Source organism: Rhineura floridana, chromosome 6 (assembly GCF_030035675.1).
Source record: "Rhineura floridana isolate rRhiFlo1 chromosome 6, rRhiFlo1.hap2, whole genome shotgun sequence".
Taxonomy (NCBI): domain Eukaryota; kingdom Metazoa; phylum Chordata; class Lepidosauria; order Squamata; family Rhineuridae; genus Rhineura; species Rhineura floridana.
The window spans coordinates 147,376,266-147,390,001 of NC_084485.1; the positions used below are offsets into that span (position 1 = coordinate 147,376,266).

Here is a 13,736-nt window from a genome sequence, read left to right on the forward strand (position 1 = left end):
GCGAAGGAGCTTCCTTGGGCTGTGACTCTCAACACCGCTGCATCCAGCTCCAGCAACTCGGGGAAGGCTGCCCGAGTGAGGAGGGAGTCACTCCGCCGGTGATGGGTATGAAGGAGGCGAAGGAGCCTTCAGTGATCAGCCTCTGGGCAGAGAAGTGCTTGGCGTCGTCTGTCAGGAAGTGTGTCTGGATGAAAAGGCACTCTCTCTTCACAGGGATCAATGATGTCGCGCTTGGACAGCAACCTGCAGCCAGCGGCCAGCAAGCCCGAGAGTACCAAGGGCAGTAGCAGGAAGGGCCACGGGTGGGCACCCACCAAGGTGCCAAGGGCCTGGTGCGTGCATGACAGGAGCCGCTCCATGAAGCTGGTGTTGCAGCTGGGGGGCACCATTGCCTTTCAGCCTTTAGGGCTGCGGGGCCAGCTGGCTCTCCATTGCATGGCAAACCTTCGATGTTGCCCCTGGAGCTGGCACATTTTCATCATCTGACTCATCAACTAATCTTATTTGTTTTGATGATGGAGACTTGGATGAAGCTCTTGCAGGGGTTTGTGTTGCTGTTGCTGTTGAAGATTGGTCAAGGCTAGCTGTTGCTGTCGAAGGTTGCGATGGTACTTTCTTAAAGTAGGAAAGCAATGAACTTTGCCTCATGAATGGCCGTCTCCTTTCCCTTAGAATTTCTTTATAGCATGCAATACCATTTAGAAGGCTTGCATTCACTTTAGAACTTCTTTCGAAATTTGGATCAATCCTCTCAAAAGCTGCCATCCCCGTTTCTATACAGTTGATAGCTTCTTCCAATTCCTTGGTTGTCATTTCTCTAGGCACAGCAGGACTATCATCAGGATGGGACTCCTCTTTGCGAAACATCCTTCTTTGCTCTTCAATCAGAAGATTTTCATCTGTTAGGGTCTCATCATGAGAGACGAGCAATTCTGCCACATCCTCAGGCTTGACTTCCAATTCTAATTCCCTTGCCATTTCCACAACATTTGTAGTGACTTCCTCCACTGAATTCTCAAAGCCTTCACAATCATCCACAAGTGTGGGAATTAGCTTCTTCCAAACACCTTTCAATCTTGTTTCTTTAACTTCCTCCCATGCATCTCTAATAGTTTTTATACCATCCAAAATCGCAAAGCCTTTCCAAAATGCTTTTCATTTATTTTGTCTATGCCCAGGTACTGTATCACTGTCTAAGGCACTTATAACCTTAGCAAAAGTTCTTCTTAGGTAATAGGATTTAAACGCTGCAATTACACCTTGGTCCATAGGCTGCAGCAATGAAGTTGTATTTGCAGGTAGAAAAATAACATTTATCGCCTTGTACAAACCAAATAGAGCTCTAGGATGGCCATGGGCATTGTCTGCAAGAAGTAAAATCTTAAAAGGAATTTTCTTTTCCTTGCAGTAAGCCTCAACTGTAGGATTAAAATAGTCCGTGAATCATTTTGAGAAAAGATCGCCAGTCATCCAAGCTTTTGAATTGGATTTATAATAAACAGGGAGGCTAGCTTTTGCATAGTTCTTTAGGGCCCTAGGATTTTCGATAAATCATCATAGGTTTTAACTTGCAATCACCAGCTGCATTAGGCCCTAACAAGAGAGTTAGCCTGTCTTTTGCAGCTTTGAAGCCAGGCATTGTCTTCTCCTCTTTAGCAATAAAAGTCCTAGACGGCATCTTCTTCCAATATAGGGCCGTTTCGTCCACGTTGAAAATCTGCTGCTTAGTATAGCCATCATCTTTGATGATCTTAGAAAGCTCATGCCGATAACTTTCTGCAGCTTCTGCATCAGCACTAACTGCTTCACCCTGAACTTTGATGTTGTGGAGATGCCTTCTTTCCTTAAACCTATTAAACCAGCCTCTGCTAGCTTCGAATTTATCCTCAGTAGCTTCCTTGCCTCTCTCAGCCTTTATAGCATTGAAGAGACTTAGGGCCTCCCTTGTCCTGGATGATGGCTCGGCTTAAAGGCACGTTGTGACTGGTTTGATCTTCAGTCCACACCAGTAAAAGTTTTTCCATGTCAGCAATAGGGCTATCACGTTTTCTTATAACTTTAGTGTTCACTGGTGTAGCACTTTTCATTTCCTTCAACACTTTCTCCTTAGCATTCACAATTGTACTAACTGTTTGGCGAGCCAAACCTAGCTTACGGCCTATCTCAGCCATAGACATGCCTTGCTCACTTAGTTTAATCATTTCTAACTTGGCATTTAAAGTAAGATGCTTGCGACTCCTTTTTTTATCACTAGTAGTACACTTAGATGCCATTGTAATTAACTCAAAAATATTATATATAATACCTTTTAAAAGTTTAAAAGTTTGGAAAATTGCCAGAATACAGAGAGATGCAGAGCGCACAAATGCTGTAAACAGACTGAATCACCGACAATAAAATGGCGCCCGACGCCCTTCTCGGACTCAGCTGCTGAGTGAGTCATGCCAAAAAACGCCGAAAAAACAGAACAAGCACCAAACATAATGAACATGGATATAATTGAAAACTGCTGTATTAGCAGAATGCCGAGAAGCGGAATGCCGAAAAGCGGGGCCCTATTGTACACTTAAAAGCTCAGATCAGCCTCACATTAATCAGTTAAAAGCAAATTTAAACATCCAGGTCTTTAGATCACTTTTTATAAAATCAAAACTTTAAACATAGGACATTTAATCCTATGTTCTTCAGCTGATCTTGCCATGCACTGTTTGGCATCAAGCCAGTCTGTTGTAGCAGTTAGTGTCAGACTAGGGTTGTGTATACATTACTGACTTAAAATGCAGCTAGGTCGTTCTTTTTCTAAATTTGGATTGAAGATGATTTGGGGGAACGTGCATCAAAATGCAGTATTTCATAAAAAAATAACATGATATCAGCTAGATATGGATCATGGCTAACATCATGTGTATCATTATCATCACTGGCGATCACTCATGGCCGAGTAAGATTGTCTTCCAAGATAAGGTATTTAACAGTGGGTCCGTAAGTGACTGTGGAGGCCAATTCTGGATCCACACAGCCTCCCACAGTGAGGACATAGGTTTCCAGATGGAAGATGGTCGCAATGAGGATTTGTTTGACGTGCCTTCCGCTTAGCTTATTTGTTGCGTTCGCCCTGTATTTGTGCTTCTTCAAAGTCCACAGCATCTTTGATAATGGCTGACCTCTATTTTGGGACGTTCATGGGCCAAGACTTCCCAGTTGTCAATGTTCATGTTACATTTTTTTAGATTTGCTTTAAGAACATCTTTAAACCTCTTTTGCTGTCCACCAATGTTCGGTTTTCCATCCTTAAGTTGAGTAAACTAGCTGCTTTGGAAGTCGGTGATTAGGCATTCGAACAACATGGCCAGTCCAGCGAAGTTGATCTTGAAGGATCATTGTTTCAACACTGGTAGTCTTTGCTTCTTCCAAAACGTTAACATTAGTCCGTCTGTCTTCCCGAGTAATTTGCAGAATTTTCCGGAGGCAGCGTTGGAATCTTTCAAGAAGTTGGGAGTGGCATGTTTCACAGGCTTACAGTAAGGTCAGTAGTACAGTGGCTTTGTAAATAAGCATTTTGGTCTCCTTGCCAATATCCTGATCGCACATTCTACGCTTCATCCGAGAGAATGCAGCACTCGCAGAGCTCAGACGATGTTGAATTTCAGCATCGCTGTCAGCTTTCACAGAGAGATGGCTGCCGAGATAGGAAAAGTGATCAACGTTCTCCAACATCACACCATTAAGCTGGATTTATGGTGCTACAGAGGGACTAGTTCGCACCTGTTGATGAAGCGCTTTGTTTTTTTTAATAATAAGTGAGAGCCCAAGCTTTCCATATGCTTCTGCAAAGACATTTAGGATAGTTTGAAGATCTTTCTCTGAATGTGCGGAGACTACATTATCATCGGCATATTGAAGTTCTACAACAGAGGTTGACATTACCTTACTTTTTGCTTTCAGAACACTGAGATTAAAAAGCTTTCCATCTGTTCGATATATGATTTCCACACCAGTAGGAAGTTTCCTCTCCATAAGGTGTAGAATCATAGCAATAAAGATAGCAAATAAGGTAGGAGCAATGCCACACCCCTCTTTTATGCCTGATCCAACTCTGAAAGGATTGCACTGAAAGCCATTGTTGTCCAAAATTGTTGCTGTCATGTTGTCATGAAGGAGTCGCAAAATAGTCACAAATTTATCAGGGCATCCGGTTTCAGAAGGATGGTTCAGAGAGTGGTTCAATTCACAGTGTCAAAAGACCTTAGTCAGATTAATAAACGCATATATAAAGCTCAATTCTGCTCCCGGCATTTTTCTTGAAGCTGTCGTGCAGTGAAGATCATGTCCACTGTCCCCCTGGAAGGGAAGAAACCATTTTGAGATTCAGGGAGGACATCCTCTGAGATCGGCAGGAGGCGATTTGTGAGGATCCTTGCAAGAATTTTACCTGCGGTAGCAAGAAGAGAGATATCTCGATAGTTCCCGCAATCTGTTCTATCACTTTTCTTAAAAAGGGTGATAATTATGGCGTCCCTAAAGTCTTCTGGGATCTCCTCCCTCATCCAGATTTTTTCAATGAGCTTATGAAATTGTTGTGTAAATTCAGGCCCACCTTCTTTAATGACTTCAGCAGGAATCCCAGGTCCACTAGCTTTGTTGTTCTTCATTTGATTGATGGCTTTACTGACTTCATCCAAATTAGGGGATACTGCAAGCTCGTCTCTAGTTTGTTGTTGTGGAATTTGCGAGAAGACCTCATCAGCCATGATAGAGTTACGATTAAGGAGGTCATGGGAGTGCACTGGATGCAGAGAAGATGGCAGTGTGTACACAGCCTAGGACTGGAGAAATTGGGGGTCAAATCCACTCACATATGAAACTCACTGAGTACCTTTAGGCCAGTCATGATCTTGCAGCTTCATCTACCTCACAAGGTAATTATAAGGTTAAAAATATTGGGGGTGGGAGAGAAAGCCATGTATGCCACCTTGAGCTCCTTGGAGGAAGGTAGATATAAATGTAATATAAATGTAATAAATCAATAAAATCAACATTCGTAGGCTTGTCTAGTTGTATGTGACAAGTGTCACAGGACCATCCTTCTAAACAGCTGAGAAACCAACCACCCAGAAGTCTGCAGTAGGTACAGTTTTACTGCTGGATATATTCAAGATAATCGTCTGCTGTCTGAAAAACACAGTCTCCTATCATCCTCCCTAAATAACACTCTTGTCACATTTATAAAGCAGGGGTGGGAACCTGTGGCCCTCCAGAAGTTTGCTGGACTGCAACCTCCATCATGCCTGCCTGGCTGGAGCTGATGGGAGATGGAGTTCAAACAACATCTGAAGAGCCACAGGTTCTTCACCCTGGTGTGAAAACTATGCATACTCTCCTTCCTCCCCATTATCTCACACCATACACATCCCCTACACTCTCTACATAATTATACTTAGTTCTAGCAATGTTCATCATTATTTAGTCAGTTATTGATATGTCCTATTTTAATGTGATTGAAACCACCCTAAAATCAAATGGTATAAAATCTATTAAAATTAATAAAAAAGTAAGAAGTGTAAAAAAGTAAATATACCTTTGTACAATAGGGGTGTACCTATATTTTCTGGGCGAACATACTCTGTGGTTTTGTTGGTAATCCACTCAGGAAGTCTAGTTGTAGAGATCGTAGAGTATGTTGTAGTGGGATAATAGATCACTTGTCTTCTTTTCGTAGGCGTAAGTGTGGTGGGCAAAATGGAGGTATACTGTGTAGCCTTGTCTACTGTCGAGGATGGGATGTCAGGAGGTTTTGATGTTATCAAGGAAGTTGTAGTCATCTGTGTTATTGTAGTATTTCTATTCTTGGTAGTTGGAGTTTCCTTGGTGAGCTCTCTATCTGAAACGAGATCAATTTTTTGATTAGTTGTAACATCGCATGTGGTTGTTTCTGGATGTTTGGTTGTATTTGACTGGGAGGTGGTTGCAGTTGTAGTAGTTGTTATTATCCATGTAATTTTAGTGATGACTTGTGACTTGCCATTTTTATCATTGTCATCTGGGTTAGGTGATTCTGTTGTGGTAGTTGCAGTTGTTTCTGTGACTGTAGTGATGCTGTCTGGCCTGTCATTTTCATCAGGATTAGGGGAATCACTCAGTGGTTTGGATTCTGTTGTGATGGTGGTAGCTGACTGTATGACTTGAGCTGGTTTGTCTGGCTTGTCACTTTGGCTGGGACTTGGTGTTTCATTTTGTGAGCTGGGTTGTATAATTAATGTTGTCTTGATTACTTTTGTAGTATCATCTGCTCTGTTACCATTCCCATCACCACTGGGAGTCGGCTGATCATTCGGTGCCTTGGGCTGTGATGCTGTTCTTCCTGGAATCTCTGGACTCTTTGCTGAAGGAATGCTTTCATCAGCATCACTAGGACCAGTTGGATTAGCCTCAGTTATTATTGTCTCTGTCACTGTAGTAGTTACTTCAGGCCTGTAATTTTGACCATCAACATCAGAGGTAGGTGTGCCACTTTTGGGGTTAGTCTCTGTAATTACTGTCTCTGTGATTGTACTGCTAATTTCTGGTCTGTCATTTTTATCATCAGCAACAGGGCTGGGTGTACCACTTGCTGGATCAGTCTCTGTGACTGTAGTGGTCACTTCTGGTTTGTCACTTTTATCATCACTGACAGGGTTGGGTGTGCCACTTTGGGGATTAGTCTTTGTTGTTTTAGTCTCTGTGACTGTAGTGATCACTTCTGGCCTGTCACTTTTATTGTTGCTGACAGGGCTGGGTATAGCACTTGCAGGATCAGTCTCTGTGTTTGTAGTACTCTTTTCTGGTTTGTTATTTTTATCATCATGATCAGAAATAGATGAATCATTTGAGGGATCAGTTGTCATTGTCTCTGTGACAATAGTAGTTCTTTCAGGTCTATCTCTTTTGTCAACAACAGGGCTGAGTGTGCCACTTGGGGGATCAGTCTGTGATATTGTCTCTGTGGCTGTGGTGATCACTTCTGGTTTGTCACTTTTATCATCACTGACAGGGTTGGGTGTGCCACTTTGGAGAGTAGTATCTGTAATGATTGTCTCTGTGTCTGTGGTGGTCACTTCTGGCCCATCACGTTTATCATCGCTGACAGGGCTGGGTGTGCCACTTTGAGCATTTGTCTCTGTTATTATTGTCTCTGTGACTGTAGTGGTTGCTTTTGGCCTGTCACTTTTATCATCATCGACAGAACTGGGTGTGCCACTTTGGGGATTAGTCTCTGTTATTATTCTCTCTGTGACTGTAGTGGTCACTTCTGGCCTGTCACTTTTATCATCATCGACAGGGCTGGGTGTGCCACTTTGGGGATTAGTATCTGTTATTATTGCCTTTGTGACTGTAGTGGTCACTTTGGGGGTTGTTTTTGTCTCTGTGCCTGTAGTGGTCACTTCTGGCCTGTCACTTTTATCATCCTCGACAGGGCTGGGTGTGCCACTTCGGGGATTTGTTATTATTGTCTCTGTGAATGTAGTGGTCACTTCTGATCTGTCACTTTTGTCATTGCTGACAGGGCTGGGTGTACCACTTGTTGGATCAGTCTCTATGGTTGTAGTACTCTTTTCAGGTTTGTTATTTTTATCATCATGATCAGAAATAGATGAATCATTTGAGGGATCAGTTGTCATTATCTCTGGGATGGTAGTAGTTCTTTCAGGTCTGTCATTTTTGTCAACAACAATTGGGCTGAGTGTGCCACTTGGGGGATCAGTCTGTGATATTATTGTAGTGACCACTTCTGGTTTGTCACTTTTATCCTCATGGACAGGGTTGGTTGTGCCATTTTGGGGATTAGTATCTATTACTATTGTCTCTGTGACTGTAGTGTTCACTTTGTGGATTGTTTTTGTCTCTGTGACTGTAGTAGTCGCTTTTGGCTTGTCACTGTTATCATCCTCGACTGGGCTCGGTGTGCCACTTTGGGGATTAGTCTCCGTTATTATTGCTTCTGTGACTGTAGTGGTTATCTCTAGCCTGTCACTTTTATCATCACTGACAGGGCTTGGTGTGCCTCTTTGGGGATTAGTATCTGTTATTATTGCTTCTGTGACTGTAGTGGTCACTTCTGGCCTGTCACTTTTATAATCATTGATGGGGCTTCGTGTGCCACTTTGGGGATTATTATCTGTTATTAATTCCTCTGTGACTGTAGTGACCATTTCTGGTTTGTCACTTTTATCATCATGGACAGGGCTGGTTGTGCCACTTTGGGGATTAGTTTCTGTTATTATCGTCTCTGCAACTGTAGTAGTTGCTTTTGGCCTGTCAGTTTTATCATCCTCGACTGGGCTCGGTGCGCCACTTTGGGGATTAGTCTCTGTTATCAATTCCTCTGTGACTGTAGTGGCCACTTCTGGCCTGTCACTTTTATCGTCACTGACAGGGCTCAGTGTGCCACTTTGGGGGTTAGTCTCTGTTATTATTGTCTCTGTGAATGTAGTGGTAACTTCTGGCCTGTCACTTTTATAATTATTGACAGGTCTTGGTGTGCCACTTCGGGGATTAGTCTCTGTTATTAATGCCTCTGTGACTGTAGTGGTCACTTCTGGCCTGTCACTTTTATAATCATTGATGGGGCTTGGTGTGCCACTTCGGGGATTAGTCTCTGTTATTAATGCCTCTGTGACAGTAGTGGTCACTTCTGGCCTGTCACTTTTATAATCATTGATGGGGCTTGGTGTGCCACTTCGGGGATTAGTCTCTGTTATTAATGCCTCTGTGACAGTAGTGGTCACTTCTGGCCTGTCACTTTTATCATCACTGACAGGGCTGGGTGTGCCACTTTGGGGATTAGTATCTGTTATTATTGTTTCTGTGACTGTAGTGGTCACTTCTGGCCTGTCACTTTTATCATCGCTGATTGGGCTCGGTGTGCCACTTCGGGGATTTGTCTCTGTTAACATTGTCTCTGGGACTGTAGTCATCGCTTTGCGTCTGTCACTTTTGTAATCATAGACAGGGCTGGGTGTGCCACTTTGGGGATTAGTATCTGTTATTATTGTCTCTGTGACTGTAATGGTCACTGTGGGGATTGTTCTTATCTCTGTGACTGTAGTAGTCACTTTTGACCTGTCACTTTTATCACCTCTAACAGGGCTGGGTGTGCCACTTTGGGGATTAGTCTCTGTTATTATTGTCTCTGTGACTGTAGTAGTCGCTTTTGGCCTGTCACTTTTATCATCGCTGAAAGGGCTGGGTGTACCACTTGCTGGATCAGTCTCTGTGGTTGTAGCACTCCTTTCTGGTTTGTTATTTTTATCATCATGATCAGGAATAGATGAATCATTTGAGGGATCAGTTGTCATTGTCTCTGTGATGGTAGCAGTTCTTTCAGGTCCATCATTTTTGACAACAACAATTGGGCTGAGTGTGCCACTTCGGGGATCAGTCTGTAATATTATTGTCTCTGTGACTGCAGTGGTCACTTCTGGCCTGTCACTTTTATCATCATTGACAGGGCTTGGTGTGCCACTTTGGGGATTAGTATCTGTTATTGTTGCCTCTGTGACTGTAGTGGTCACTTTGTGGATTGTTTTTGTCTCTGTGACTGTAGTAGTCACTTTTGACCTGTCACTTTTATCATCACTGACAGGGCTTGGTGTGCCACTTTGGGGATTAGTCTCTGTTATTACTGCCTCTGCAACTGTAGTGGTCACTTTTGGCCTGTCACTTTTATCATCATTGACAGGGCTGGGTGTGCCACTTTGGGGATTAGTATCTGTTATTATTGCCTCTGTGACTGTAGTAGTCATTTTTGGCCTGTCACTTTTATCATCACTGACAGGGCTCGGTGTGCCACTTTGGGGATTAATATCTGTTATTATTGTCTCTGTGACTGTAGTGGTCACTTTGGGGATTGTTTTTGTCTCTGTGACTGTAGTAGTAATTTTTGGCCTGTCACTTTTATCATCCTCGACAGGGCTGGGTGTGCCTCTTCGGGGATTAGTATCTGTTTTTATTGTCTCTGTGACTGTAGTTATCTCTTCTGGCCTGTTACTTTTATCATCACTGACAGGGCTGGGTGTACCACTTTGGGGGTCAGTCTGTGTTATTATTGTCTCTGCATCTGTAATAGTACCTTCTGGCTTGTCATTTTTATCTACATAATCAGGACTGGTTGTGTCACCGGGAGCAGTTTGTGTTATAGTTATTTCTGTGACTGTAGATGCCCATTCTGGTTTGTTGCTTCTATCAATAGCATCTGGTTTGGTGGCATCACCTGGATCAGTCTTTGTTATTGTTGTCTCTGTGACTAGAACAGTCTCTTCTGGTTTGTCATTTTTATCAACTCCATCAGGATTGGTTGCACCACCTGGATTACTCTGTGTTATTGATGTCCCTGGGACTCTAGCAACACCATCGAGATTGATTGTGTCACCTGGATGAGTCTGTGTTGTTGTCGTCTCAGTGACACCATCAGGATTATTTGCATCTCCTGGATCAGTCTGTGTTACTGTAGTGCTACTTTCTACTTTGTCATTCTTATCATTAACTTGAAGGCTTGCTGTGTCACTAGAGAGATCAGTCTGTGTTATTAATGTAGCTACAACAGTTGTCTGTTCTGGTTTGTCTTCCTTAATATCACTATTGGGAATAGGTGTGCCACTTGTATCTCTCTGAATTACTGTTTCTGACATGATAGTTGTCTCTTCTGGTCTGTCAACTATATCATTTCCTTCAAGGGTGGGTGTGTAATTTGTTGGATCAGTCTGTGTTATTGCTGCATCTGTGACTGATATACCAATTTCTGGTTTGTTATTTTTATCATCGTGATCAAGATTGTCACTTGGTGGCTCTGTCTGTGTTGTTATTGCCTCTGTGACTGTAGTACTCTTTTCTGTCCTGGCACTTCTATAATTGCCCTCAAACTGAGGTGTATTTGTGAACAAAGTTGCAGTAGTTGAGAACTGGTCCTTTTGTTTGTCAAGAGGACTATCTGATATAACTGGCTCATAAATTGGTTTCTGAGTTGGATAAGATTCCTTGACAGCCCAAGACGTAATTCCTAATTCTAGTGTATCTGTATCTCTAGGTGTTCTACCTGATGGTGAAACAGAGCCATCATCTAAGGTTGCCAGCTCTGTAGTGGACATCCTCTCAGAAAAAGCAGTTGTGCTGGAATCTTTTTTGTTTTCTGAAGTTTTCATTTCATCAGAAGTAAGTATTTCTTTGATAGTAGTAGAACTCTCTTTTTTGGTAACAGATGTCTCTTTTGAGTTTGTTGTTGTTGCCTTATTCTCTGTAGTTGTCTCTTTTATGACTGTAGTTGTTTCTTTATCACCTATACTAGCTTCTTTTATATTAGCTGCAGTTGCATCTGTGAGAAGTGTAGTTACCTTTTTTCTGTCAGAAGTACTAGTATCTTTGGCTTCAACAGTAGTACTGTCTTTTTTATCTTCTAAAGTTGGCTCCTGACTAATTGTAGTGGATTCTGTTCCTTCCACAGATTTTGTTTCCTTATCTGCAGCTGTCAGTGTCAGAGTATTTGTAGTTGTAGTTACTGCAGTTTCACTGCCTGTAAAATTTCCCCTGGTTTTTCTTCTTGTTACAATCTCTCCAGATGGAATAGCAGTGTCTGCCTCATCTGGTGTTGTTGTATCTTTATTACCTGCGGTTGTTACAGTCACTGTGTTTATTATGCTAGTGTTGACTGCATTAAATTTATCAGTTGTTAGAGTCTCTGCATTTCTAGTTGTGTCATTCATGTCTTTTACTACAGTCTCTTTATTTGCAGTAGTTATAACTCTTTTATTAGTTTCATCTGTTGCTTCATTGTTTTCCATTGTTGTTGCAACCTGGCTGTCTACATTAGTTGAATCTCTATCAGCTCTTGATGTTGTTTCCATAGCTACAGTAGTGGTGTCTCTTTTGGATATTGTTGTCATACCTTTAGATGGAGTAATTGTGGTTTTCAGAGCAGCAGAGCTTGTATCTTTGTTCACAGTAACACTAGACACAGTAAACAATACCAGTACCTCACTGATACCAGAAGTTGTGTTAGATGGCAAGCTTAATGGTTTTGTGGTAGTAATTCTGAAGGATGTGGTCACTTTTGGGGGTTGGGGAGATGGGCTTTGGCTAATAAGATCCTCAGAAAAAGGAGTTGCTGCAATACCTTTATTTTCTTCTGTTGTAGTCTCTGTGTCAGGTTGCTTTGTAGTCGTAGAAGGCAACTTCGTTATGGTCGTGGTGGTAGGTGGCTTTGTTGTGGTCGTAGGTGGCTTTGCCGTGGTCGTGGTCGTAGGTGGCTTTGTCGTGGTGGTAGATGGCTTTGTTGTGGTAGTGGTGGTAGGTGGTTTTGTCGTGGTTGTCGTGGTAGGCGGTTTTGTCGTGCTTGTCGTGGTAGGCGGCTTTGTCGTGGTTGTGGTAGGTGGCTTTGTCGTGGTTGTCGTGGTAGGTGGTTTAGTCGTGGTTGTCGTGGTAGGCGGCTTTGTCGTGCTTGTCGTGGTAGGTGGCTTTGTCGTGGTTGTGGTAGGTGGCTTTGTCGTGGTTGTGGTGGTAGGCTGCTTTGTCGTGGTGGTAGGCTGCTTCGTTGTGGTTGTGGTGGTAGGCAGCTTCGTTGTGGTCATGGTCAGGTTTGCTGTGGTTGTGGTAGGCGGCAGCTTTGTTGTGGTAGTAAGATGCCTTGTTGTGGCTGTAGGTGTAGTAGTTGTGGTAGCTTCTGTTGTCACTGCACTGTCTATCCCGCTGCCATCCTCCTCTGAAGTCACTCTCACTGCTTTGGATTTGAAAGATTTTAATGACGACGTTGATGATTCTCTGGCTAAAACAAAAAAAGGAGGTTAAATATTGGGCTGTTGGGTGAAAACATTTTGTCATGCTTTGGAAACTTTTCAGCATGGTTGTCTCAGACTCAATAGATCTTAAATGGTGATTTTACAGACTGCTATTGAATTAAGCTCTTACTTATGGGCCTAGAGGTTTATCTTTTCCTTTCTTTCTTACATTCACGTATAGGCCAATGTAGGACAGTGGCCAGTGTGGATTATGACATGGAAGAAGCAGGTTCACTAACTATGATAAACTTCATTGGGCTATTCTGAAGGTGACTGTGATGTACTTTGCACATTATGTGAAGGAATTTTTAAGTCCTATTAACTTCAGTAGGTGTGATTTGAACAAGAGCTCAGCTCTCTCATTGAAATCAATGTTTGCAGCCTTAGCTGCCTTACAAAAATAAAATTTATTTATAGTGCCTTACAAAAATATACATTTATGATAAACAGTGGGATCTGCAACAAAATGCTGTGGTATGGAGTGTTTCCTGTTTCAGCCATGTCATTCCATTCCCCCAGTTTCCTGTGCCCCCCTACAAAAAAACCCTGCCAGGATTCCATGGCAACTGAGCATGCTCATTCCTCAATGGATGGTTTTGGGGTGTGGAGCTGTCCTCTTTAGAGTTTTCTCAAAATATTTTTTATAATTCTGAAAACATTGAGGTTCCTCCCAACCTGCTGATACCTCCTCTGTGGGTGATGCTGTTTTGGGTATATAAGCAATGAGTGGTATTCAGCTCTAGTTGTACTCAGAGTAGACCCACTGGAGTTAATTGACATGATTCACTTCAATTCATTAATTTCAGTGGGTGTACTGCTCTGAGTAGCATTTCACTGAACAGAATTCAGAGACGCTCTTCTCTTGAAGACTGGAATTAGTGTATATGATTTTAAAATTACTTTTCAAGAAGGAAGAAATATTCATTAGAC

At 42.5% G+C, this 13,736-nt stretch overlaps 1 protein-coding gene and 1 pseudogene across 5 annotated transcripts in view; both read right to left on the reverse strand.

The window, feature by feature from the left end:
- Positions 1–13,736, reverse strand: part of PRG4 (proteoglycan 4) — a 66,281-nt gene that overhangs the window by 14,663 nt on the left and 37,882 nt on the right. For all 5 annotated transcript variants that reach the window (XM_061634016.1, XM_061634017.1, XM_061634020.1 and 2 more), the window contains 2 exons: positions 6,023–12,793; positions 5,579–5,881 (listed from right to left, as the gene is read on the reverse strand). In XM_061634016.1, coding sequence (XP_061490000.1) covers positions 5,579–5,881; positions 6,023–12,793 — 7,074 coding nt within the window. The remainder of the gene's footprint in view (positions 1–5,578; positions 5,882–6,022; positions 12,794–13,736) is intronic.
- LOC133386474 (tigger transposable element-derived protein 1-like) lies at positions 403–2,273 on the reverse strand (annotated as a pseudogene).